Source organism: Phymastichus coffea, unplaced genomic scaffold, assembly GCF_024137745.1.
Source record: "Phymastichus coffea isolate CEN01 unplaced genomic scaffold, Cenicafe_Pcof_1.1 PCOF00006, whole genome shotgun sequence".
Lineage (NCBI taxonomy): Eukaryota > Metazoa > Arthropoda > Insecta > Hymenoptera > Eulophidae > Phymastichus > Phymastichus coffea.
The window spans coordinates 7,415,117-7,441,254 of NW_026706817.1; the positions used below are offsets into that span (position 1 = coordinate 7,415,117).

The 26,138-nt window shown below is 39.2% G+C and overlaps 1 protein-coding gene across 3 annotated transcripts in view; it reads left to right on the top strand.

Moving 5' to 3' along the window:
- LOC131668362 (ATP-dependent RNA helicase SUV3 homolog, mitochondrial) overlaps positions 1–10,480 on the top strand; it is a 114,121-nt gene extending 103,641 nt beyond the window's left edge. The window contains exons 8-16 of one of the 3 annotated variants that reach the window (XM_058942466.1): positions 6,015–6,328; positions 7,653–7,759; positions 8,898–8,932; positions 9,014–9,172; positions 9,233–9,561; positions 9,635–9,756; positions 9,838–9,915; positions 10,000–10,121; positions 10,179–10,480. In XM_058942466.1, the coding sequence (XP_058798449.1) occupies positions 6,015–6,328; positions 7,653–7,759; positions 8,898–8,932; positions 9,014–9,172; positions 9,233–9,561; positions 9,635–9,756; positions 9,838–9,915; positions 10,000–10,121; positions 10,179–10,244 (1,332 nt within the window). In that variant the 3' untranslated portion in view covers positions 10,245–10,480. Of the gene's footprint in view, positions 1–6,014; positions 6,329–7,652; positions 7,760–8,897; positions 8,933–9,013; positions 9,173–9,232; positions 9,562–9,634; positions 9,757–9,837; positions 9,916–9,999; positions 10,122–10,178 lie in introns of those variants that run through there. The other 2 variants (XM_058942478.1, XR_009302261.1) reach the window with 2 other exon arrangements.
- Positions 10,481–26,138: the final 15,658 nt, after the last annotated feature.

Here is a 26,138-nt window from a genome sequence, read left to right on the forward strand (position 1 = left end):
TTTCTTGTACTGTAGTTCCTGGGCCTATTTCGTATCTGATTTCTGCTTTTAGTCCTTTCCTATAGCTTTTAGCTGCTTCTTTGTCTAGTGTAGCTTCGAATTGTGTTCGTTCTATTGCTGTGATGTCCTCCCATTTATTTAGTTCCTTTATTCTTAATACTAGTTGTCGTATTCTGTTAGTATAGTGTACAACTGATTCGTCTTCCTCTTGTGATATCTGACGAACTTTTGCATATAGTGCGTGTATGTCTTCTTTGATGGGGTATAAGGTTCTGATTGCATTGATTAGGTCTGTTATATTTTCCACTTTACTTCCTCTTATTGCCTCTTTTACTTCATCTTTAATTTTTATTTTTAATAATTTTGTAAGGTTTCTCTCATCAATGTCGTCTATAATATCTTTTACTTCCTTTAACATGGAGATGTATTCCATAGGTGGTATGTTTTTGCCATCGAACTCCGCGACGAAGGCTGCTACATCTTTCAATTGTAATTTCATTGGTTTTTCCTGGTTATCCATATTTGTAGGCATTTTTTTAATTGATGGCGTAGGATTTTCTCTAATGATTTTTGTTTCTTGCTTACCACAGTAGACGGGTCTTCGATGAGTGTGTCTATGTTTCCTACTGCTAGAAAATCACTTTTCCGTGAGTCTTCCTTCTGTAAATTATTTTAAAATTTTTCGGAATTGTGAGTTCTTGTTTATCTTCTTCGGCAAGTGTTTTTTCTTCTTCTTGATTTTGTAGTTCGAGATTTAAAAATGTATCTTTTGAAGTTCCTAAGATCAGGCTTTGTTCGTTGTAAATTCCTCCAAAGTCTGAGTATCGTTGATTTTTATCGGGGTCTATTGTGGTATTTACTGTTGAAGAGTTGTTTTCTTGTATAATTGAATCTTGTTCTTCTGTTTGAGTTGCTGGTGAATCTTCGGTTCTTGTAATTTCTGCTTGTGTTTTCTTGGCTTCTTTTGTAGGTGAGTATTGTATCTTGCTGCTTCTTTTGAATGCGCTTTTTTCTAACTCTTTATGTAGGAGGCTTTTCAATTGGGGATTGCTACGCGTTTGGGATCGCGTAAGCTTCGAGTCGTTTGAAATTACTCTGCTAGTTGGGATAATTTTTTTTACTCATTTGGGCATTTTATTCAAAAAAAAAGAAGAAAAGGAAAAGTAAATGTGTTGAATTTAAATTGTATTGAAAATTATAAGAAGGTTCAGAAGGAAATAATTTGAACTTAAGAAGAGAACTGAAAATCGATAATTAAAATTTGTTCGGTTATTGGGAGGGAGTCACGTAAAATGATTCGTATATTGTTCGATTAATAATATTGTAGCATTCATATAAGTATAATTATATAAGTAACAAATTCGTATATGAGTAAGTAAGGAATTGATACTACTGTGGGCAAAAAGTAAGGTGAATTTTCATTTTAAACTTCGCGGGCTTAACATTTCGGGCTAGTTCTTTTTTTCTTGAGTTGGTAGGACTGCGAATGACATCTGGGACAAATTTCATGTCAATGTCATCATCAGTAATATATTTACGCTTGTGTTTACCAAACGACCAAGAGTGCATGTTTCGATTTTTACAATGTCTGATTTAATTGAGCAAAGAAGTGCCATCAAATTTTGTTTGCGGAATGAAATTTCAACTGCGGAAACGTTGAGGATGTTGCGGAAGGCCTTTGGTGATTCTACCATGTCGCAGAAAAATGTTTATAAGTGGTACAAAGACTTCAAAGAGGGTCGAGAACGTGTTGATGACTTGGAGCGCTCCGGACGACCATCGACGTCAACAGATGACCAACACGTCAATAAAGTGAAGGAATTAGTGCTCGAAAATCGTCGGTTGACTGTTAGAGACCTTACTGATATGATCGGAATATCAGAAGGATCTGTGAAAACAATTTTGAAAGACCATTTGGGCCTACGAAAAGTCAAATCTCGTTTGGTACCGAAAACGCTCAATTTCTTGCAAAAAAGTCGCCGCGTTGATGTGTGTGAAACAATGCTTTCTGACTATCAGGACAAGCTCAAATGCATGATTACGGGAGATGAGACTTGGATTTATGCTTACGACCCTGAAACAACCGACCAATCAAGCGAATATCGTGCTAAAGGCGAGGCCAGACCGAAAAGAGCACGTCAAAGTCGTTCAAAAATCAAGGTCATGATGACAGTTTTCTTCGATTTTCGTGGTGTGGTGCACTATGAATTCCTTCCACCCGGCCAAACTGTTAATAAGGAATATTATTTGAGCGTTATGCGTCGTTTGCGTGAAGCAATTCGTCTAAAAAGACCAGAATTATAGGCCAACAACTCTTGGTTTTTGCATCACGATAATGCACCATCTCACACTGCACTCGTTCTTCGTGACCATTTCGCCAAAAATTCGACGCATATCGTTCCGCAACTACCGTATTCGCCTGATTTGGCTCCGTGTGACTTCTGGCTATTCCCAAAACTCAAGAGACCACTCCGGGGAACGCGTTTCGAGTCGATTGAGGAGATAAGAGCTGAATCGAAGAAGGCGCTGATGGCTATACCGGAAAGGGACTATTTGGCATGTTTCGAGGATTGGAAAAAACGTTGGCTTAAGTGTATTTTATCGGGAGGGGATTTCTTGGAAGGGGATGACATTGATGTAGAAGAATAAATAAAGATTTTTCATTTTACAAACAAATTCACCTTACTTTTTGCCCACAGTAGTATTTTGACCTCCTTTTTTCTACTCTTTCCTTATTTCGACTCAAGTTCCAAAATTTTTGCTGAGTTGTAGATTCTACCAGGTCATTTACTCGCGGCGCGCGATGATCGAGTTACTACGCCAAAGCACGGTTCTCGCTTATGAAATGACACAATTTACGAATTTGATATTATGTGTTTTCAGTTCAAAAGAAATCGATTGAAATGTAATTTCTTGTAAAAAAAAAATTTCTCTCGAGATTGGAAATTATTAATTTGTTGTTAATTGATACCTTGAAGATTGTATTGAAAAGTTTGAATTGGTAAGATAAAGTAATTTATTCCGATTTTGCACTTTGAATTGATAAAATAAAATGATTTTTCTAATTTCGTACCGGAACCAATTGTTACGTCTCGTGCATAGACTACGAATAGCGAATGTGCGAAACGTACCAATATAATATTAGTGCCTGGTTGGGGCTCACAGGTAATGAGTAATATACGATATATGGATCGAAATGAATGTGTTTTATTATTTTGTCGTACTTACTGCCTCTAGAGTACTTTCGGTATTGTAGATCTCGGTATTTGGATAGGTTGAAAATGAAGTTGCACGTTCTCACTTTTAATGGATCGCGTATTTATTAGGATTAAATAATATAGTTTGACAAGTAGTAATTCAATAGTTAGCCGAATTGTCGAACAGGCTTGCACGCGACTGTAGCGTCGATACGTAAAGTTTATTCGTCAATTGTCGAACTGACGTGTACGGAGTAACAATAATGACTGCCCGACTCTTTACGGGTGGTTCGTCTGATATACATGAATTTGTGCTTAATTAATCGCTGATGTTTCTGTGTAGTTAGGTAATTTTCCTTTCGAGTTCAATGTGCGTAGTGTAATGCTGAGTATGGTCTTTGTGTTTTGCTGCCGTATAGTTTTCCGGTGGACGTGTACATAGTTTTGATTTTACGAAATTCGGAATTGTACTTTTTAGAGAGTGTAAATGAATAATGATACGTCTTGAGACGTAACATGGCCAAAAAATTTCTCACAAGCAAGGATGAGTGAGCAGGGGCATTATCGTGATGCAAAAGCCATGAATTGTTTTTCCACAATTCTGGGCGTTTTCTTCGTATTGCTTCTCGCAAACGGCGCATAACTTCAAGATAATACTGTTTATTGACCGTACGTCCATATGGTAAGAACTCCTGATGCACCACGCCATGGTAATCGAAGAAAACAGTGAGCAAAACTTTGACATTTGATCGAACTTGGCGTGATTTTTTCGGTCTTGACTTATCTGGGCTCTTCCATTGTGACGATTGGACTTTGGTTTCGATATCATAACCATATACCCATGATTCGTCATCAGTTATGACCCTTTTGAGTAAATCTGGGTCGTCGTTGACGTCATTCAACAGTTCTTGAGCGATGCTCATGCGACGGTTCTTTTGGTCAAAATTTAGCAATTTCGGAACAAACTTCGCTGACACACGTCTCATGCCCAAAACGTTAGAAAAAATTTCATGGCACGAGCCAAGCGATATACCAACATCCTCAGCAACTTCCCTGATAGTGATTCGACGATTTTCCAGAACAATTTTCTTCACTGCTTGAACGTTTTCATCAGTTGTTAACGTGCTTGGGCGTCCAGAGCGAGGCTCGTCATTGGCATCTTCCCGGCCATCTTGGCAGAGCTTGTACCACTTGTAAATATTTTTTTTACTCAGAACAGTTTCACCGTATGCCACCGTCAACATTTCAAGTATTTTGGAGCACTTTATTTCATTTTTTACACTTATAACCTTTACGCCTCTCACAACCAAACAAAAAATGCTATACACTTGTAACTTGGTACAGATGTTCGGGAAGAGTGTACCAACATAACAAAACAAAAAAATCGATAATCGAAAGTACGTTGCCCGTGAAATTTGAAAAGTCACCTTACTTTTTGAACACACCTCGTATACTACCGAAACTTTAACTAAAAGAAGTGAGTACTTACCTCATTTTTCTTTGTATTAGACAGTTCTTGGCGGAATTACTTATATTTCTCTTTCTCCCCTCCCCCCCCCCCCCTTTCTCTCTAAAAATTCTACTGCATATAGCTATAAGCATGAGTAATTTCCAAGTGTTTGTTTACGAATTTGATGATTATTAATTAATGCGGACTACGTAATTTTTAATTTTTAAGTCGATAAAAGTCCAGATTCATTTGTATTAATGATACGAAATAAAATAAATAAAGTCGAACTGTCTGGATCGTAATATTTTCCGGTCCCTTACAACTCAATATCTTACATTTTTTCGCGGCTGTTAAAAGGGTTTACACATACCATACGGGGCGAATTCGCTTCATGCGAATTTGTACCTATGACTTCGCGTTCGCCATTTCGTATTAAAGCTTGTTCAAAATTTGTGCAAATTTGCGAAAACAGCGTTGTAGGGATAACCCAGCGTACAGAAGGACCTATACCATCTGCATAAAATCTCTAGTCGCTGCGGCAAAGAGAATTCTGAACCAACTATGCCCAGCAGCGCGAACATTGTAACAGTGAGATAAAGTATCAGCCATTTACAGAGATCGGTTTCATTATTCAGTATTAGCCTTACTACCTTACTTTCCTGCATCATTATCTAAATATTCAATTCATATGATCCTCTCTCTTAAGATAAAAAAGTAGCCTTAGGCATTTTCCTTTCCCAAACATTATTGGTGCTTAGCAATTTTGTTATTTTTTTTTTTTTTTTTTGCCGCGCTATCTGGCTTGTCCTCGATAATTGCAACAATACTTGGTATAATCTTAAACGGCACATTGACATGATGAATCGTGTTGACTCTGTTCGCTGCTTGATAAACGGCAGTTAGAATTGTTATTGAAATTTGCTTATCGTATGTGATGCAGTCATGGAGGAGTGTTATCCTCGCGGTGTTAACTTTAAGTTACGAATTCCCAAAGGTTTACAAAATACAAACGTTACAGAATAGTAGATATTGTTAACGTTTACATAAGAACATATTAATGTGTACCAATAAATCATTAAACAATTACTAATTTTATTATTTTTAATTATATATTTCTCTGTCAAATTCTTGTTTATTCTCAGGAATTTAATTTGTAAATATATCTTGAAATTCTAACTTAATTTTTATAACATATTCTTGTAATATCGTTACAATATGACCTCGGACAGTCAGGGCTTATTTTAATAAATATAAAAATACACATCCATTACTTATTATTAGATAAATAAGATTAAATTAATTACACTTGATTTTTGAGTAATTGAATCTAGTTTATAACAGTTCACTTTAATATTTGTTTCATATAGGTCGAATCCCTTTGTTCTACAACTGGAGAAAGTGTGGAAATAAGAAAATATAAGAGACTTACAGAATTGGAAATTGAAAAGGAGTCGCTCTATTCATTGGACAATGTTCAACCAGGAGATTGCATTGTTTGCTTTAACAAAAATGATATTTACACAGTATCTCGAACTCTGGAAAAACATGGAATCGAAGTAGCTGTAATATACGGAAGCCTACCGCCAGGAACAAAACTAGCTCAAGCTGCAAAATTTAATGATCCTAAGCATCCTTGTAAAATTTTGGTTGCAACCGATGCAATAGGGATGGGCTTAAATTTGTTAGTATGCTTCCAAAAGTTTTTAATGGGCAATTTTTGGCTATTTCATACAGTTTAAAACATCAAATCACAAATTTTGTTCAAAGTTGGTAAACTTGTTACCTATACAGATGTCATCATCTGTGCAGAGTTTTAGATCAAAATATTGATAAGGAGCCGACTTATCAACTATTGAAAAAATATATGAACTTTTTTTTATTAATTCGATTTCTCGGAGACTCATAAAGATATAGACATGATTCTTTTGGTAAAAGACGCGGAAAGAGTTTCACTTTTAAAATGGAAATAGTAAAATACCAAATCATTTATTTATGCCATTGTTATAAACAATTTTTTTTAAAAATCGACGATATCTCAAAAAACGATATATTTTTTTTTTAATTGTTGCACCATCGTGTTCCTTGTCATTTTTTACATTAAAAACCGTTGAGAAAATCAAGTGCCCGCTATTAGGATTAAGACAGCACTAAAATGAAACGAACCGCGCGCTAGCTGCTCTGCCGCTCGGCCGTCCACTACTCGTGCGGTTCCAACGTTGCTTGCGGCAAATGCCTTTAACGAATAAATAATTTCATATTCCATCAGTCTATATGTATTTATTTAAAACAAACGCAGAGAGCAAATGTTTAATTTCAATATTATATCAGATTATATAAAAAAATAGCTCATTTACATTATTTATTTAATCAATTAAATTATATATTATTTAAATAAATACATATAGACTGATAGAATATGAAATTATTTATTTGTTAAATGCAATGGCAGCAAGCAACGTTGGAACCGCACTAGTAGCGGACGTTCGAGTAGCCGAGCGGCTAGCGCACGGTTCGTTTCATTTTAGTGCTGTCTTAATCCTAATAGCGGGCACTTGATTTTCTCAACGGTTTCTTATGTAAAAAATGACAAGGAACACGATGGTGCAAAAATTAAAAAAAATATATCGTTTTTTGAGATATCGTCGATTTTTTGAAAAAATTGTTTATAACAATGGCATAAATAAATGATTTGGTATTTTATTATTTACATTTTAAAAGTGAAAATCTTTCCGCGTCTTTTAACAAAAGAATCATGTCCATATCTTTATGAGTCTCCGAATAATCGAATTAATAAAAAAAAGTCTAATATTTTTTCAACAGTTGATAAGTCGGCCCCTTATCAATATTTTGATCTAAAACTCTGCACAGATGATGACCTCTGTATAGGTAACAAGTCTACCAACTTTGAACAAAATTGGTGATTTGATGTTTCAAACTGTTTGAAATAGCGAAGAATTGCCCTAATGACAAAATGGTTTAATAGTAATAATTTTTTTTTTCTTAAGGCATATTCGACGGATAATATTTTATTCTTTAATCAAGCCAACATTGAATAAAAAAGGTGAAAAAGATATGGATACAATATCAGTATCATCCTCATTGCAAATTGCAGGTAGAGTATTAAAAATATATAAATTATATATTTTATTAAAAATATATAAATATATAAATTGTAACGGGGTGAATACCATTTAATTAATTTATTCGCGCGATCGTACTGAAAGGCGCGCGTAATTACCTACGTCAGACACGAAAATCGGAGAGCAGGAGGGAACGGCTGTCAGTCAACCAACTATCTACAAATACGAAAAGAACACTTCGAAAGTACTGTTAATATCACATACGAGGACTTTTATTATCTCTCAATATTACATCAAATTCGGCCCGCGTGTTTATGTTTACATGCCGCGCGCACGACAACAACATGCAGTGTCGGATCGCTCGCCGCTCTTTGTTTGCCGAGACGTTACATACACGCTTTTTGTCTAATCGAGTGATTAGTCGTATGGCAATGATATCGCGACCGCGAAATTAAGCTGGCCAGCTTACCTTTTATTTCAGCTCTCGCACGGATTGCAAGAGAGAAGAGGGGACCTCGTACAGCACGCTATGTCTTTGTGCACTCTCGTTTGTCGTTTGCGATGCCTCTCGCACGCAGTTTCGCCCTCGATGGCGAAACTCACCGCTCACGCACCCACTTGCACACACTCAAGTCCGTCGAACTATCTCGACTTGATTCCGCGTGGTTGATCTGCCTCCACGCTCCCAGGAAAACTCGGAACAACGTCAGAAGGTTATGCGGCACGGCTCTGTAATTGGTAGCTAATCCTGATCCTTTTGACTAAGCGTGATGATGGCTAATCCTTCGCTCGCGGCTCTCTGTATCGGTAGTTAGTCCTGCACTCTCAATCAGCTCGTCACGGCACTCGGGAAAGCTCGGGAACTATCAACTATCCCACCTTGCTCAGCTCAGCGACCGGATGCTAATCTTCGACTCCTCTCGGCGATATCGATAGCTGATCCTCGACTGCTTCATTTTCATACGCGCGCGTTCCGTCCCGTCGCGTGCCGAATTACCTCGTCACACATTTTCCCTAACCGGTAGGTGCTGCCCTCGCGGGCAGCCGCACGATTGGGCCGTTAGCGCTAATAAGACGTTTACCGTCAAAAAATATTTTATTAAAAATATATAAATATATAAATTATATATAATATATTAAAAGTATATAAATTGCAGTATTAAATTGCAGGTAGAGCCGGACGTTATGGAACTCAATGGGAAAAAGTAAACTTGCATTTTACCTCATTTTTACAAAGAAAACAATTCTATATGCGTAGATAATACTTTTTGAAATTTTTAAAATAGGGTTACGTGACTACTTTCAAATCAGAAGATTTACCCACTTTAAGATATTTGTTGAATCAAACACCAGAAATCATATCTCAAGCTGGATTACATCCTACTGCTGATCAAATAGAATTATATGCTTACCATTTACCGAAAGCACCTTTGTCAAATTTAATGGTAACAAATATCGAAGGTAGATTTTAATGGATAAATATACACAACTTATGTTATTTTTAGGATATTTTCGTGTCATTATGTACAGTGGATGATTCTATGTATTTTATGTGCAATGTTGATGATTTTAAATTTCTTGCTGACATGATTGAACATGTTCCTCTTTCTTTGAGAAGTCGCTATGTATTTTGTTGTGCTCCAATTAACAGAAAATTGCCTTTTGTTTGTACTATGTTCTTAAAATTTGCAAGACAGTATATAAAAAATGAACCAATAACATTCAATTGGCTTTGTCTGCATGTCGGGTGGCCGATGAAATTACCTAGAACTCTCATTGATCTTGTACATTTGGAAGCTGTATTTGATGTATTGGATCTTTACTTGTGGTTAAGGTATGACACAAAGAAAAATTGAAGTAAAAGTTTTAATATTACGAATAACCTCAATAATTTGTACAACTTTTAGTTATCGCTTTACAGAATTATTTCCTGAAGCAAACATTGTAAAAGATATGCAAAAGGAGCTTGATGCGATAATACAAGAAAGCATATATCAACTTACTAAATTACTGAAAAATTCAGAGTCAAGTTTGTAACTTTCTTACCAAAAGGTTTTCAATATTATATTTTTTATTTTCCTCGTTTCTTCAAATAATTTTTTCTACTAAGGTATGACAAGTGCTGCATTTGCTGCCATTGATGAAGAAAATTTCGAACTGAATAGACAAAAAAATAATTATTTACAAGGTATATTATTTCTGCATAAGATATTTATTAGTATCATAATTCTTTTTTTGCTTTACTCTGAAAATTTTGATCTTTAAATTTTAGAAACATCCGTTGATACTGGTGATTTGATGGGATCGCATAAAGGAAAATTAACTGAAAGATTATTAGCCCAAGGCCTTTTAACTCCAAGTATGTTACAAGAATTGCAGCGCGAATGGTTAAAGGTAGGAAATAGGATCACGAAATGTAAAATTTGAAATAATTGAACTGTATTTTTACAGAAATTTCAGAAAAGTGAAGATTGCGATCGCACAACGAGAAGGAAGTTTACAAGAAAACCTAAATAAATGAATATAGTTCTAATTGTAAAAAGTGAAGGGTGAAAATAAGTTAATTGATATGTGATCAAATAACATTTAAAATAGTTGATATGTTATGGAATTAAATTTACTTTACATGTATTATAATCATATTTATAAAAAAACTTGTAGAATATGGTGCGGCATAATCTATTTTTTTCCAGCATTTATGAAAAACAAGACCTCTACGTATTTGACTGGAATAAAATAGATCAGTATGCAACAATAGTTAAAGTTTAATATGATTATAGGCCAATTCCATTCTAATTCATGCGATCCGTTACAATTGGTTTAGATTTTCAACTTATTGTGTAAATGTATTGTAAAGTATATTTAATGATAAGTGTCTCAAAGTTTTACTCAAATATTTTTCTACAGTCCATCAATACACACAAAGCAATTTTCTATTGGGAGTACAAATAGAAAATCGCCGTTTTTTCTAATAATTTGAGGTTTTATTGTAAAAAACTCGTTACAATCTCATTCTTCAAAATAATTTCCATCCTTAGTCACAACTTTTTCCCATCTTTCTGGCAGCTTCTGAATTCCTCTTCGAAAAAACTGTTCGTCTTTTGACGCGATCCACGAATCGATCCAATTTTTGGTTTCTTCGTAAGAACGAAAGTGCTGTTCGGCCAGGTCATGCGTCATTAATCGGAACAAGTAGAAATCAGAAGGGGCGATGTCAGGAGAGTACGGCGGGTGCGATAGGATGTCCCATTTCAAAGTTTGCAGGTATGTTTTCACGACCTTGGAAACATGTGGCCGAGCGTTGTCATGCAGAAATATGACCTTGTCGTGCCTTTCCGCGTACTTTGGGTGTTTTTCCTTCAACGCTCGACTCAAACGAATCAATTGCGTCCGATAGAGGGCTCCTGTGATGGTTTTGCGTGGTTGCAGGAGTTCATAGTAAATTACGCCAAGCTGGTCCCACCAAATACACAGCATCAGCTTCGAGCCATGAATGTTTGGTTTCGCTGTCGAAGTTGATGCATGGCCGGGAAGACCCCACGATTTTCTCCGCTTTAGGTTGTCATAGTGTATCCACTTTTCATCGCCGGTCACAATGCGATGCAAAAAACCCTTCCTTTTTTGCCGTTGGAGGAGTTGTTCGCACGTGACAAGACGCCGTTCGATGTCCCTCGGCTTCAGCTCGTACGGCACCCAACATCCCACTTTCTGGATCATTCCTAAGTATTTCAAGCGATGGAAAACGGCTTGCTGAGTTACGCCCAATAAATCCGCAAGTTCCTGTTGCGTTCTGCAAGAATCTTCATCCAGCAAAGCCTCCAATTTCGCATCCTCGAACTTTTTTACGGGTCCGGGACGATCCTTGTCATCTACGTCATACTCGCCATTTCTAAACTTTTGGAACCATTCCCGACACGTTCTTTCACTAATACAGTTGTTACCATAAGTTTCTACAATCATTCGACGCGCCTCAGCTGCATTTTTTCCCGAATGAAATGCCAAAAGCAACACTTCCCGCAAATGTCTCCTGTTCGGCTCGAATTTTGCCATTTTTGCGCACGAACAAAACAAAGCACAGTAAAAATAGACAAGGGAGGTGATGAAGAGTTGTTGACAAATGCCTCAGCTGGCTATGTAACGTTCCTGTTAACAATTTTTTACCGACGTGCAATACTGACGCCACCTATGGGAAAACGGCGGTTTTCTATTTGTACTCCCAATATATGAAAGTATTAAATATTGTTATGCATACATAAAATACTCAATCAATATTTAAGCGATATTTTTCGAATTTTGCTTTAATATTATATAATAGTTTAAAAAATATATTCTTTTTACATTTTTAAAACGTTTTCATCGCGATACTCTGATAATAACTAAAAGTTTTTTTACGTTTTTTCCCTTCATTATCTAGATCATCGATCAAAGTTTCTATGTTGTGATATAGTATCTGTGACGTCGTGGCAACGACACATCTCAGGTGCACCTGAGGCTTGGCGCAGTCTCAGGGTTCTGTTGTTGCTAGTCTGCGATTTCGCGCATAAACTAGCGGGTTCACTAATCGAAAATTAATAAAACCGAGGGGGACAGTGCCACTAAGCCTATACTTCTGCTCTTGGATTCCAATCAATAGTTGTAATCCGAGAGCGCGAAGTATCCTGGGTCCTATCAATAGTAGAACCCGATTTTCCTATTACAAATTGTACTTGGAGCCTATCAAAAGTTGTCTCCAAATACGGAAAAAGGAAGAATTTTTGAATTTCGAGTTATTTTGAAGAGAGAGGAGAGATAGATAAGTTACGAAAAAAATTATAAGTTTTATTTGCTTACTCTTTTTTATGGATTTTTGCCACTTTTAAACTTGCGAGTCCTAATTGTATTGGTCGATTTGATTTGTTCCACTTCTTGGCTGCTTGGCTGCTTGACTTTTTCTTGATTCACTTTGTAACGGGGATTTAGACCGCTACAATATATTAATTAAACCGAGATCAAGTAGTGGCTGGCACAAATGCAGTTCTTCGCGGGACTGCGTTCTGCTACGCAAGACCGGCCCAGTAGTATAGACCGCCAATTGGCCCGCGTGGGTCACGCAGCTTAAATCGCGAAAGTTGAGGGAAGCGATAGAAAGGAAAGGTAACCCGAAAGAAAAGCCATGCAGTTTTAGTAGTATACAAATATATATAGTTTATGTACGTGTTAGTGTACAGGACGAGTGAGCGGCGTGATAGGCAAAGCGAGAGAGAGATCCAAGGAACGGTCGGTACTTACATTAAGGGGGTATCCTGCTTTGGAAAGCCTAAAAACCGTTTTTTTAGGGAATTTTTTTAAGATAGAAAAAAATAACCAACTACAGCGAGCTTTCAGGACTATTTTAGTATATAATAGAACATTATAAAAAAATTTTTTGAAGAAAAATATCAAAATGCAACCGATTATTAGACACATTTGTTGCGCAATCCGTAATCCGAGTCTTCTATTGACGGGAGTGGTAGAGCTCTTAATTTTGATCTGAAACAGAAAGCCAAAAAAAGATTTCATTTTCATACATGTATTTTCTATTTGAACCAAGAAAAATTTGAAGAAATTGTGAAATTTAAAATTTTTTCCGAATTTGAAGCAAAAAGTGCTTTTTACGAGAAAAAAAATCTCTTTATTGTGCTGAAAAAGTCTTTTAGAAATTTATTTCCAAAAACCTTTTTGGTTCATATAGAAGAGTAGATAAAACTGAAGCTAAAAAACTTCGGATCGTTGCGATAGCTTATTTATTTTTTTTTACAAACACGCCCGCCAGTTTAGAAAAAGTGGAAAAACGAAAACTCGAGAAAAAGCGTTTTGAAGTTTATGAACTGGAAAAATGTTAATTTTCGACTACTTACGGCAATAATTCGCTAATGAGCTATTCCTGCGCCATACAATAGACCTTCAGCTTCCTCATGGAACTCATTTTGTTGAAGTTGTTCAAGTCTACGGGCCGTACGAGTTTCCTTACTGGAAAGAGACGAACGTCGTCTTTCTCGTTCAATCTGTTGTATGTCGACATTATCCGCAAACATTTTACATTGCTGGCCAGTTTTCAAATTGAGTAATTGCATGGTATGCACAACTGCTGAATATCCTTCATTGAACATTCCTGCAGCCATATACGCAGCAATTTCTACAATTTTTTGACCAGAATTGAGATGTTTCGGAGTTATGCGTCAGACAGTGGAGTTGAACGATTCGTTCGAATTTTGCGTGTGTCCACCTAAGCATCACGTCATGAGATCGTCATTCGAAAGTTCTTCGTAGATTGGACGAATATGTTCCTCCACTTTTTCGTCAATCAATCGAGCAGAATGTTTGAAGGATGCAAGACGATTCGTAGCTTCGGCTTTGCGCCATTCACACCAGCTGTCAGTGCCTGTCGGACAATTCTCGTGACAAGGAGATTCATCAGTTGAACAATAATGATCCAGCGTTGCCATTACAGCTTTTTTATATCATGGACAGAATGAATATTCCTTCGAATTGCTAAACCATAATATATTGTCAACTTTTTGATGAGATTCTCTGTTAGACGCTTTTTTCCTCCAAGCTTCTCTTCCTTCCTTTTATTTCGGAGTCGAGTACCCATGCGCTTTTGTACGTGTCCCACGCACTCATTTTTTGTCACAGGGTAATCATCACCATATGGATTCATTTTTACAATACCATTGAAAGTTTTCGAATCACCATCGCCGATGTAATTCGTATACTTTACTCCAAAATTTTCAACAGATCTCAAGAACATCTCCACGATTGAATCTACCTCCATCTTCTCTGCTGAACCATCGTGATTTGAAGAGCATGATTCTTTATGATCATTATCCCATTTTTCAAATTCTTCTTCGTCTAATATATTCTTTTGTAAAGCACATGAATGACAATATGCAATGAGCGTTGTAACACCAAACAATGAAGTAAAACCTCGTTTTTTCTAGGATCCATCGCCAGAAACTTTCAAACAGTCAGCAGATCTATCATGTTCTATATTTATTTCTTTCTCTTCTTTGACAGTTTTTTCACAAACGCTTTTGAACATTGATTTTGACGCTGTATATAAATGCTGCACAATTTGATCATACGTTGATTTTGCTAAACCTTGACATATAAGTCCACGAAACATATTAATACCTTCTCGTCCAACACCGAAAAGCCTCATAACAAAAACATTTCGTCTATTTATTTCGAATCAAGTGTTTATAAACGGTCCTGAATTTATTTCTCTATGACCACACATACACGATAATACAATTTTGAAACCTAAGCCTCGATGTCCGCTCTCTGAAAATTGTATATTTTGTTTGCAATATCTGCAAATTACGATATCAGAAATTGCAAAAAATACTGTGACAAACTCGATTATTCGATAACAGTGAGTTAGATGCACAATGATGTTCTCGGTGCTAGCGGTGGCTAATTTTCTCTCAGTACTACTTGTGTTGCACTCTGTATCGTCTGATTCTGTGAATTGTGAATTGATTACCATGGAATTTTCGTTTCCGTAGCTTTGCAGCACGATTAATACTCAATTTGTCACTTTTCGAATAACTAGACATGATTATATTGAAGCGCACTCGTCAATAGTCAGAGCAGAACTAAACGTTACGCCACAAACAGCTCTATAGGAAACAGGTACACCCAGATTATATACCGATGACACATACTAAGGTTCAAAAGACGCTTCTATGAAAGCAAAATATTATTTCGAACAGCTGCTGAACCTTTTCAGGTATATAGTTTCGAGTTTAGAGACGAGGGGAGGAGCGAGCGCGTTCCAGTCTGACCGAGGACTGGCACTTGCTCGATGCCCCGCTGCGTTTAGTGCTGTATCTTCGGAAATACTGTGAATCCGACTCTATAACTTCGGATATATGTTCTTATACATATAAAGAATAGATTTAAGCAATAAAAATCGATTTTTTGAACGTTCTAAAGCAGGATAGCCCCTTAATCGAAGCCTCTCAATTACGCCTTGGCAAGATTGCAGAATTCGCCTAACTGTACAGTCGCTTGTCACGCACAGTTGCACCTCACTAACTTGTCACAGTCAAAAGTCACTCTCTTGCCACGAGGCGATTCACGAAGAAAAGCTAATCCAAGTGCACACACGACCGAATGCCTCTGCACGGCTCGCGAGCTATCAGCTAATTGCCGTCCCTTCGTCACGCAGCGCGCGGCTCGTCATACATATCGCTATGCCTACACACGCACGCGGTCTCTCTGCCGGCGCACTCTCTTACCTTCTCCGCAGTCGTCGTCTACTGCTGCTAAGGTGAAACATAATTCAAACAATGTAACATTATAGATATATGATATTCTTAATATTATCGCCGCATAGAGAGAGAGACATAACGAGGGCGGTACCAACTCTAACCTCAGGTCTCTCTCGTAAAGAAAACTACAGGGAATAGTCAAGATAAGTAATTTATTATATTAAAAAAAGGAACAAGAGTTATCTTCCCTATCGCGCTTTCTCTGTGACATAGGGACCGTGCCAATGAAAGAAAACAAATTAAAGTGGCGTTAATGCCATAATTAGGAAAATAAAAAGGCACGGTAAAGCGTTACATTATAGGCGCAATGGCGCAAAATTTGAATTGCGCGCAGCCAAGAGGCGAAAGATCGTCGGTCTTCATTTTCCCTTTTCTCTCTTCTTGCTTCGGTGTCGGGGCATTGAGGCAGAAGACTTGAAGAGAGGTGGCCGTTTTGATGGTAGCTCAATGGTGACGGCACTTACCAAACTCGTCACCGTAGACGTATCGCGGCTCCAGCCCCTGCTCGAACTTCCAATGTTGGAAGAAGTTGGGGCAGTTTTCGGTCCTACTGACTGCCGTCAAGTTGCAGACATAGCAGGACCGAATAGCCCTCTTCTCCGGGGCTGGACCATCGTACTTGCCACATGGCCTTGTGGCATCTTGGTGCATGAGCGCTGAGTATTGAAGGATTAAACCCTTGTTTCCCCGGCAAAATCTGCCAGGCAGCCTTTGGGCCTGCCTTGCGATTTTGCAACGCTCTTTATGAGTGAGCAGGCGAGGATCCGGACGAGTTGGACCTGGCATATAGCTCGGGGACGGACCAGGGACAGCAGCGCTTACTGTCGCGGAAGAAGCCCATGCGTACTGTACATTTAGTCCAGCCAGTTGGCGTTGGAGCTCCAAAATTTCCTGCCGCTTTTGCTCCTGCTGTGCCAGAAGGCGTTTGTGCTCCTTGGATGGCCCCCTGGCATCCCTGGATGTCTTTGGTCTCATCCCAGTGTTCTGTAGCTTGGGCGAAAAAGGCCTGGGGCTCCATTTCATCCCGGACCTTCTGGACAAAGCCAGGGATGCGGCAGTTCGGACACGAGCGTTAGGATGCTCTGTGAACGCCATAATGGCAGCATATCCGACGTTCCTCTTCTTGCGCCCTGATACGCGCAGAACGACACGATCGCGTTGTTGCCTCAGCGTTGGCCCACCTTTCTTCGTGGGTTTGGGCCGGTGTCGGCTCTTCATCTGTGACGTCGGTCAGGCGCACTGAGGATCGACGCAGCTCAGAGTATAGTCGTTGCCTCTCGTCTTGGTTGTCTGGAGCGGGGAGAGCCCGTTGGGCATGCAGATGTCGCTCCTCTTCTTCTCTGCGCTTGGCAGCGTTACGCTCTGTCCAGCACCTAGCCTGCTCCTCTTCTTCTCGATGTTTGGCGGCGTATCGTTCTGCCCAGCGCAGAGCCAGCTCCTCGATCGAGAGTAATTCCGGCTTAACCTCTGACGGGAGCGGAGCCTACGCTCTAGCCATTTCAGAGGCGACCTCCCCGAATTGGGCCAGCAGGCTTCGGGGAATGGTCACCTGGACCAAGTCTGGCTCTTCACAGGCTTTCTTTACGGGTAACATTCTCTGTAAAGGATTCATCTAAATTAATAAGGGCTAACAAAGAAAAGAAATTGAAGCTGGTGAAGCGTAAGCGGAGGCAGGGCAGTAAGCAAACCAAGGGCAAAAGTGACTGTAGAAGGTCTTGAAGAGTATAGCGTAGGCTTAGTGTTGTTATGGTGTCGTGTAGTGTAAGCACGCTGTGATAGAGGGATGTTAAGCGTCAAGCTTGCCTCTAAGGCGTACCCACCGGGACGAGGTCATTGCCAATAGCGGTATGGCTTTCTTGGAGCCACGAGGTCAGCCTCTTTTTCGATGAGCAATGACTCTTGGATACCAGAGGAACTGGGCTTGGTCTCAACTGAGTCTTTGCATCATCATTCACATGCACAGAAGAAGCTATTACCGTTGATTCCACCATCTTTGGTAGAGCATCTGCGCGGGCGCTTTCATCAAATCTTCCTTGTACAGGACGTCATCCTCATCCTGTGTCGCGTCCGAAGGAAATTGCTCGGCATCGAAACAGTGCTTCATGTCACAGACAGCTACCTTTCCTATATCGACTCCATTCTCGTTCCGAAGCTGATAAAAATTCATGCCAAGGCGAGATGTTACAACAGATGGGCCAGCGAATATATTTAGGGCAGAGTTTAGCTGCTATGGTTTTAGCAGAGAAGGAGAGTACTTGGTCCTTCACCCAAACTTTATCGCCGATGTCGTAGTTGATATCGCGATGTTTCCGATTGTAGTACTTCTCTTGTCGCAGATGAGCAGCTTCACTCCTCTCGCGGGTATTAGCTCGTAATTCGTCAAGCTTTTGCATACGAGAGTACCATTCTTCATGGGCAGTAGTTTCTAGCTGCTGTAAAGCAGCGCGCGGTTCCTTGCGTCGAACGTTATTTGGTGGTTCTGGATTCCGTCCGTAATTTAAGAAGGCACAACTGGAGCGAGTTGTCTCGTGGATAGCAGTATTGTAGGCAAAGGCAAACTCGCCAATATGTTCGTCCTACTTATCATGTTTATCCGCAATAAATGCCGCGATCATAGTTTTGACGGTGCGGTTTACTCGCTCGGTCGGGTTCGATTTAGGGGAATAAGGAGCGCATCTGCCGTGAAAGACGCTATGTGCATCTAAGAAAGAGTCGACGAACGAGTTTTTAAAGGACGTGCTATTGTCTGATAGAAATCTATCAGGGATTCCAAAACGTAAAAAGATGGTATGATTAATCTCTCTCTTGATCGTTTTGGCATTGGCCTTGCGGATCGGAATACACTATCCATCTCGTGAAGATATCCATGAAGATGAGTAAGTGTTCGTTTCCTTAAGGCAATTCGGAAAGGGGCCCATCGTATCGCCACAGACGATCATGAATTAATAATACTGAAAAATAATAATAAATAATAAATTAATAATAAACTAATAATAATAAATTAATAATAATAAATTAATACAAAATTAATTAATAATATATAAAAATGCACTCACCAAGATAGGCAAGCACGGCGATGGTATATCTCTTGGACAAGCACAGGCATTCGGGTTTGCAGTAAGTATCAATATGTTGCACACACACACACACACGTAACGCGTGATCTTAAAACACGTGCACACATACGGATGAAGTCGCGGCGGGGGGACGCCGTAGTCAAGTCGCGTTTTGGTTGTGTGTACGTAATATACCCAATAAGAGATACCAAGAGCTATAAGCAACCGTGGCTCACTTACTAGAGGCTACGGTCTATCGAGCCGTAGAAAGCGAGATCGATTCTCCGTGGTGTCTGCTAATTTTTTTCACTAAATCTATGTATTATACGTAAATCAATTGCGTCAAATTAATTAAATGCAATTAATTACATAAATTTATTTTAATATTGAAAACGCATTTCACATTCGGTGGGCGGGCAGGGGGAAGAGATTCTTGCGCATGATTTAATAGTGCTGATCTGATAGCTCATACGCCTCAGATCACAGAGGGAGCGGCGGCGGGGGCGCCTGATCTCAGGAGGAGGGGGGGCGCCTGATCTAAGAGTGCTGCAGGAGGAGAGGGGGCGCCTGATCTAAAAGTGCTGATTTCATAGATCATATACTTTAGATCACTGATCTGAGGCCCCCCATAATCTGAGGCTCTCCTGATCTGTGTCCTGCCAAGTTTACCTACTCACGCGGAAGAGCGCTGGCATATAAAGAATGACCTGTGGCACTGGATCGCAGAATTGAAACGTGTAAAGATTGAGTTCCCAAGCGTACCTCGGTTTATACGTGCTCGAATTAGAACTAAGTTCGCTGGGTTTTTCGAGCTGTGACCGTCGCAGCGTGAGACCGTGGAAAAACTTGTACGGCATGTGGTACCCGAGAAATTATCTCCACGTACACATTTAATAGAGCACAAGATTGATGTGCAAGGCCCGTGCCCAGTAAAAACTCCCTTAACCCATTAACACCCAGGTGATCAGAATTTTTACTAACTTTTCAACGTGTTTATTTATTATGTTATCAGACCAAAAAAATAATACAATACCACTAATCAAATTTTTCAAAAATATCTAAAATTTTTCTGAAAAACTTTGAGTGTTCCTTGACTAATTTTTCGATTTTTTGGTTCTTAAAAATTTTTTCATATAGTCTATAGGTTTAGAGAAAAAATTTTTTCTTGAATTGTACATAAAATTTTTTTTCTATTTACCACTACAAATTCGCGAACAAACTCGGTACGTCCTTTTACTTGTGCATAGGCACATATGTTCTATACAATTTTTACATGAATGGTAAATAAAGCATATAATAAAAATATTGGTTTTCCCTTTTTTTAATACACTTGTTATGTCACGAAAATGTTCAAAATTTTCTGCTTCATCGCATGTAGAGTATGAATCAGATTATTCGGATAATGATTCCGACGAAAATATATTGATTCCAAGTGCAGACAATTTAGGTTCCGATGGTTCTGATTCCGATTGTGATTCAATATCTGATTCAGATTCTGAACATGAGTTCACAATACCAAATATAAATATAATTAATATACATTGTGACGGTAAACGTCTTATTAGTGTTATCACCTCAACCATGAGGCTGCCTGCGAGGGCAGCACCTACTGGTTGGGGAAAAATGGAATAAGGGAATTTGGTACGAGACGGAACGGAACGCGCGCGAATATAAATGAACCAGTCGAGAATAAGATATCCGTACATCCAGCCACTGTAAAAAGAGCCAGAGTTTTCCGCCAAAGTTTTCATGAGAAATACGAAGTGAGCCAGCCGATTTTCCAAGACGTTACGTAGAAGTGACACCTCCGAGCTCGAGAGAACTGCTTTCGTCGCTGTGGTAGCGAGTGAGTGTGAGTAAGCGTGGGTATAGAGTTTCGCCATCGAGGGCAAAACCGAGAGCGGACTGTTCCTGCGAAGGACTGATAACGAACTTGTCTCCTTTCCCCTTGCTAGTAGTGCAACCGATACGAAGGTAAGCTGGCCAGCTTTATATCGCGGCTTTGTTTTATTTTTCTCACGACTGCGCGGAACTAATCGTTAATCCCTCGTACTTTGTAAGAATCGGTAGCGTGCATGTGCTAACCCGGCGGACAAAGAGCTGCGATCGCTCCGACGCTGCATGTTGTCGACACGCGCGCGCTTTGTAAACATAAACACGCGGGCCAAGTATACTGTACAGAATAGGGAAATAAACTAACTCGCATGTGATACTGATTATAATTTCGCTGTTTTTATTTCTCACTAGTAGCACGTTGGTTGACTGACTCCCGTCCCTTCCTGCTCTCCTATTAATGAATTTGAACGTTTCGACAACACCGCGCGCTCTTCGATGCAATGGCACGAACAAATAATCGAAACAAAAAGACGGATCATTGACCCCGTTCCAACATATTACATAAAATATATTATACTAATTATATTAATCATATTAAGATATACGAGGGTGGTCCGACAAGTACTTAGCTTACAAAAGAAAAACGAAAATTTTGGAAAAGTGGCGTTTTATTTTTCAACATAGTCTCCTTTTAGTTCGATACACTTGGCCCAGCGATGCTCCAACTTCTTTAATCCGTCTGAAAAATACGTTTCCTCGAGGTCTGAAAAGTAGGCTTCCGTGGCAGCGATTACCTCCGCATTCGACTCAAATTTCTGTCCGGCGAGTGACTTTTTCAAATTTGGAAACAAAAAGAAGTCGCACGGGGCTAAATCTGGAGAATACGGTGGATGGGACAGCAGTTCGTAGCCTAATTCGACCAATTTGGCCATGGCGACGGCGGAGGTGTGAGCCGGTGCGTTGTCATAGTGGAAGAGCACTTTTTTCTTCGCCAAATGGGGCCGTTTTTTCTGCAATTCGACGTCGAATCGGCCCAATAATTCGGCATAGTAAAGCCCTGTGACCGTTTTGCCCCTCTCCAGGTAGTCGATGTAGATCACACCTTGTGAATCCCAGAAAACGGTGGCCATCACCTTTCCGGCCGACAGGACAGTCTTCGCCTTCTTCGGAGCACTTTCGCCGGGTAAAGTCCTCTGTTTCGACTGTTCCTTGGTCTCTGTTGTATACCAGTGTATCCACGTTTCGTCGACTGTCACGAAACGACGCAGAAACTCCTTCGGATTGTGCTTAAACAGCGTCAGACATTGCTCTGAAGTTGTCTCACGGTTGCGCTTATTGTCCGGAGTGAGCAAACGCGGTACCCATCGAGCCGACAGCTTTCTCATGCCCAAAATTTCATGCAGGACATGACCCACGCGGTCTTTTGAGATGCCTACGATCTAAGCTATCTCGCACACCTTCAATCGTCGATCTGCCAATACGAGATCGTGAATTTTTGTCACGTTATCCTCCGTGGTAGCCGTTTTCGGAGCACCTGGATATGGCTCTTCAAAAATCGACGTGCGACCACGTTGAAACTCGTTAAGCCAATATTTGACGGTCGCCATCGAAGGAGACGAGTCACCGTACACAGCATCCAAGCGCTTTTTGATTTCGCTGCGCAATTTCCCTTCCAAAAACAAGAATCGAATCACCGACCGATACTGCTCTTTTTCCATTTTTGAAAAATCAACGGACACACTTGCTTTCACACGCTCTCAAAAATAAACTACAACTCTGATCCGGCTGAAATTTTGACAGTAACCATCGAGAAGGTTGTGCTACGAGATAGTATATTTCTTTTGCGAGAGTGGCGCCATCGGGCGGTGAGGCTAAGTACTTATCGGACCACCCTCGTATTATACTTATAAAAAATATTTTCACTCGCAAAAATTACGTTTGAAATGCACTGGCACTAGAAGAGACGTTTCAGTCAAAGAAAAGAATATACTTGAAAAGAAAGCTCCACCAGGTATTTATATTGTAAAACATGATCAAAATAGTAGAATAAATTTCACCAATATTATGGATTTAACGCCCGTTTCAAAAGCTTTAACTGCTTCAGGTATAAGTCCACTATCAACTTCGAGTTGATATAGTAACGAGGTTCGATCTAAAACTGATATACTTTTTCCGCAAGCTTTTCATTTATACAATAAATTTATGGGCGGTGTTGACGTGAATGATGATTACTGTAATAATGTTCTTCCAAGTATACGTTCGAAAAAATGGACTTAGGTTGTTTCTATAAGATTTATACAGGCATTCATTATAAATTCCCACGTAATTTTTAATGCTACACGTGATGGAAAGAAAAAAATTGGAATAAAAGAGTCAACTATTCCGATTGCTAAATATTATATTTAAAAAGGTCAAACAAGTTAAACAGTTCATACACGATCTTATAGGGTCAAATAAAAAATTGTTTAAATGAAAAATATACAATAAAAACAAGGATTTATTGTGAAAAATGTTATCTTAATGTATGCAATAATTGTTGGATAAAAAAGCACATATAATAGAAATGTCAAAGTGAGAGGCAAGGCAACTCACGAAAAAAGCACCCCAAAGGAGACAAAGTTCTACCACGTCTACGCCGTTATCTCTAGATAATACTAAGATTAGAAAAAAAACAATGTATATTAACAGAATCAACAAAGAAGTAATCAAAGAACAGTCAGAAATTTTGTCAAAATTTTTTTAGATATTTTTAAAATATTGGATTTTTTGAAATTTTTGAAAATCAAAAATTCTGAAAAAATTTAACAGTGTTCTCAAATTCATTTAAAGACATTTTTGGTCTTAGAAATTTCTTCCTAAAGCTTATAGTTTTTAAGAAAACGATAGATCAAGATTTTTATAAAATTTTTTCATTCTTGCCGCCATTTTGATAAAACATGTCTATGAATTTTTCTGATAAAAATTCCTCTTAATGTTCGAGTACCATGATCATCTCTGATCATAGTATAAAGTTGATATCTTTGCGGTATCATTGTAAAAAAAAAATCGAAAAAAATTTTTTTTCGAAAATTTTCACGTTTTTCAGGTTTCAATAGGCCATATATTTTTTTTCGATGCCTAATCGAAATTTCAAGCGCAGATTCTGAAAGAACATCAAATTTCGCGTCGGAATAGGGGTATTGCATTATTTTTTTGGTCCGATAACATAACAAATAAACACGTTAAATAGTTAGTAAAAATTCTGATCACCTGGGCGTTAATGGGTTAAGATGATACTCGCCACAGGTGATAGAGTTTATGCGAAGCAAAACGCAGTTCATTGAGCGATGTGAAAGTACCGCTTACGAACTCACGCGCAAAGGCGAACGCTGGCATTGGGAACAGGAGCAGGCCTAGGCATTTGAAAATCTCAAAAAAGCCCTAGCGGAAGTGCCGGTTTTGGCAAGACCCACTTTTAAAAAGACTTTCTTCATCCATTACAAAGCATCGTCATACGCTTTGGGTGCGTGTTTGATCCAGAAAGACGCAGATGGTTCCGAGCACCCGATATGGTACGCTATGTTGAATGTACGAGGTCTGTCCGGAAAGTATCGGGCCAACCTTTATATTTTCGTGCTAGCGTTATTCTTTATCATCTGGTGGGTGGCATTCTTCAAAGTAATCCCCACTTGATTGAATAACATGGTTCCACGATGTTTCCACTTTTCAAAACAGTCCTGGAACTCACTTTTAGGGATAGCCTTAAATACACTCGTCGCATTGTTTTCAACCGTTGTTTTGTCATCGAATCGGTGTCCTTTGAGTGGGTTTTTTAGTTTTGGAAACAGCTAAAAGTCACAAGGGGCTATGTCGGAACTGTATGAAGATTGTCGAAGCAATGCGATATTGTGTTTGCTCAAAAACTGCTGCACAAGATTGGATGAATGCGCTGGCGCATTATCGTGATGGAGAAGCCAGTCACCACTTTCCCAAAAGTGCAGCCGTTTTCTTCTTACTATATCACGCAAACACTTCAAAATTTTGGGATGAATTTCGCACACACGCGTTTCATGCCTAAATTGTCCGTTATAATTTCTGAAATGATAGTTTTTGGTATCCCAAGATCTTCTTCTAGTTCTTGCACAGTCATACGATAATCTTGTTCCATTGCAAGTCGCACCCGCTCAATATTATCTGCGGTTTTTGTCGTCGAAGGTCGGCCGGAACGAGAATCACTATCGATAGAAGTACGACCATCCTTGAACCGTTTATACTACTCTTTTATTCATGTTTTGCTCATACACTCGCTTCCGAAGGCCTTTTGCATCATTTCAATAATTTCCGAACTCGTATTTCCGAGTTGAAAGCAAAATTTGATGCCAATTCGTTGATCTTGTTTTTCAGTCATTTTTGACCATATCAAAATCAGACGAACGCGAAAAAGGTACTGTAAACAAAGACACACATGAACTATACGTCCGGTAGGTGTCAGTAAGTAACCAATAGATTCGTGAGGCTTAACTGTTGACATTTCTGTTCGGTAGAGGACGCTCAAACACTATGGCGCGAAGATATAAACGTAGGCCCGATACTTTCCGGACAGACCTCGAACACGAGCGCAATTACACGGTGTCGGAACTAGAATGCGCGGCCGTAATAATGGGAATTAAAAAGTTTCGTCCATATGTTGAGGGAGTACATTTCGTGGTGGTCACGGATCACACAGCGCTTACTTGCGCGATAGGTTCTCGAGGTTTAACCGTACGATTTTGAGATCGTGTACAGAAAGGATTGCCTACATCATACGCCAGACGCGTTATCGCGCGCGTGGGAAGATAGCGAGGAAGTAGCAGCAGTCGCAACTATCAATGATCCCGAATACTCACAGCGCATAAAAGACGCAATTGTGAGATCGGATAAATTTAGAAATTAGAGAGTAAAAGACGGTATGCTCAATCCTTTTATGACGGATAGATTGCTATATCTCGTGATAAATCACGAGTAGTGTTAGCATTTGGTTGTACTGTTAGGTACCGTTGGAATACCAAGCTCGAGTGATGTGAGACGCACACTACAAGCCGTCGGCGGCACACTTCAGAAGGGATAAAACATGATACGGTAGCGAGAGAATATTCATGGCATGGGATGTATAACTACATTAGAAAGTTCGTGCGATTGTGTGAAAAGTCCCAACGGTACAAAATCGAGCAACAGTTACGATGGGCCTTATGAGCAAACGAGCAGTC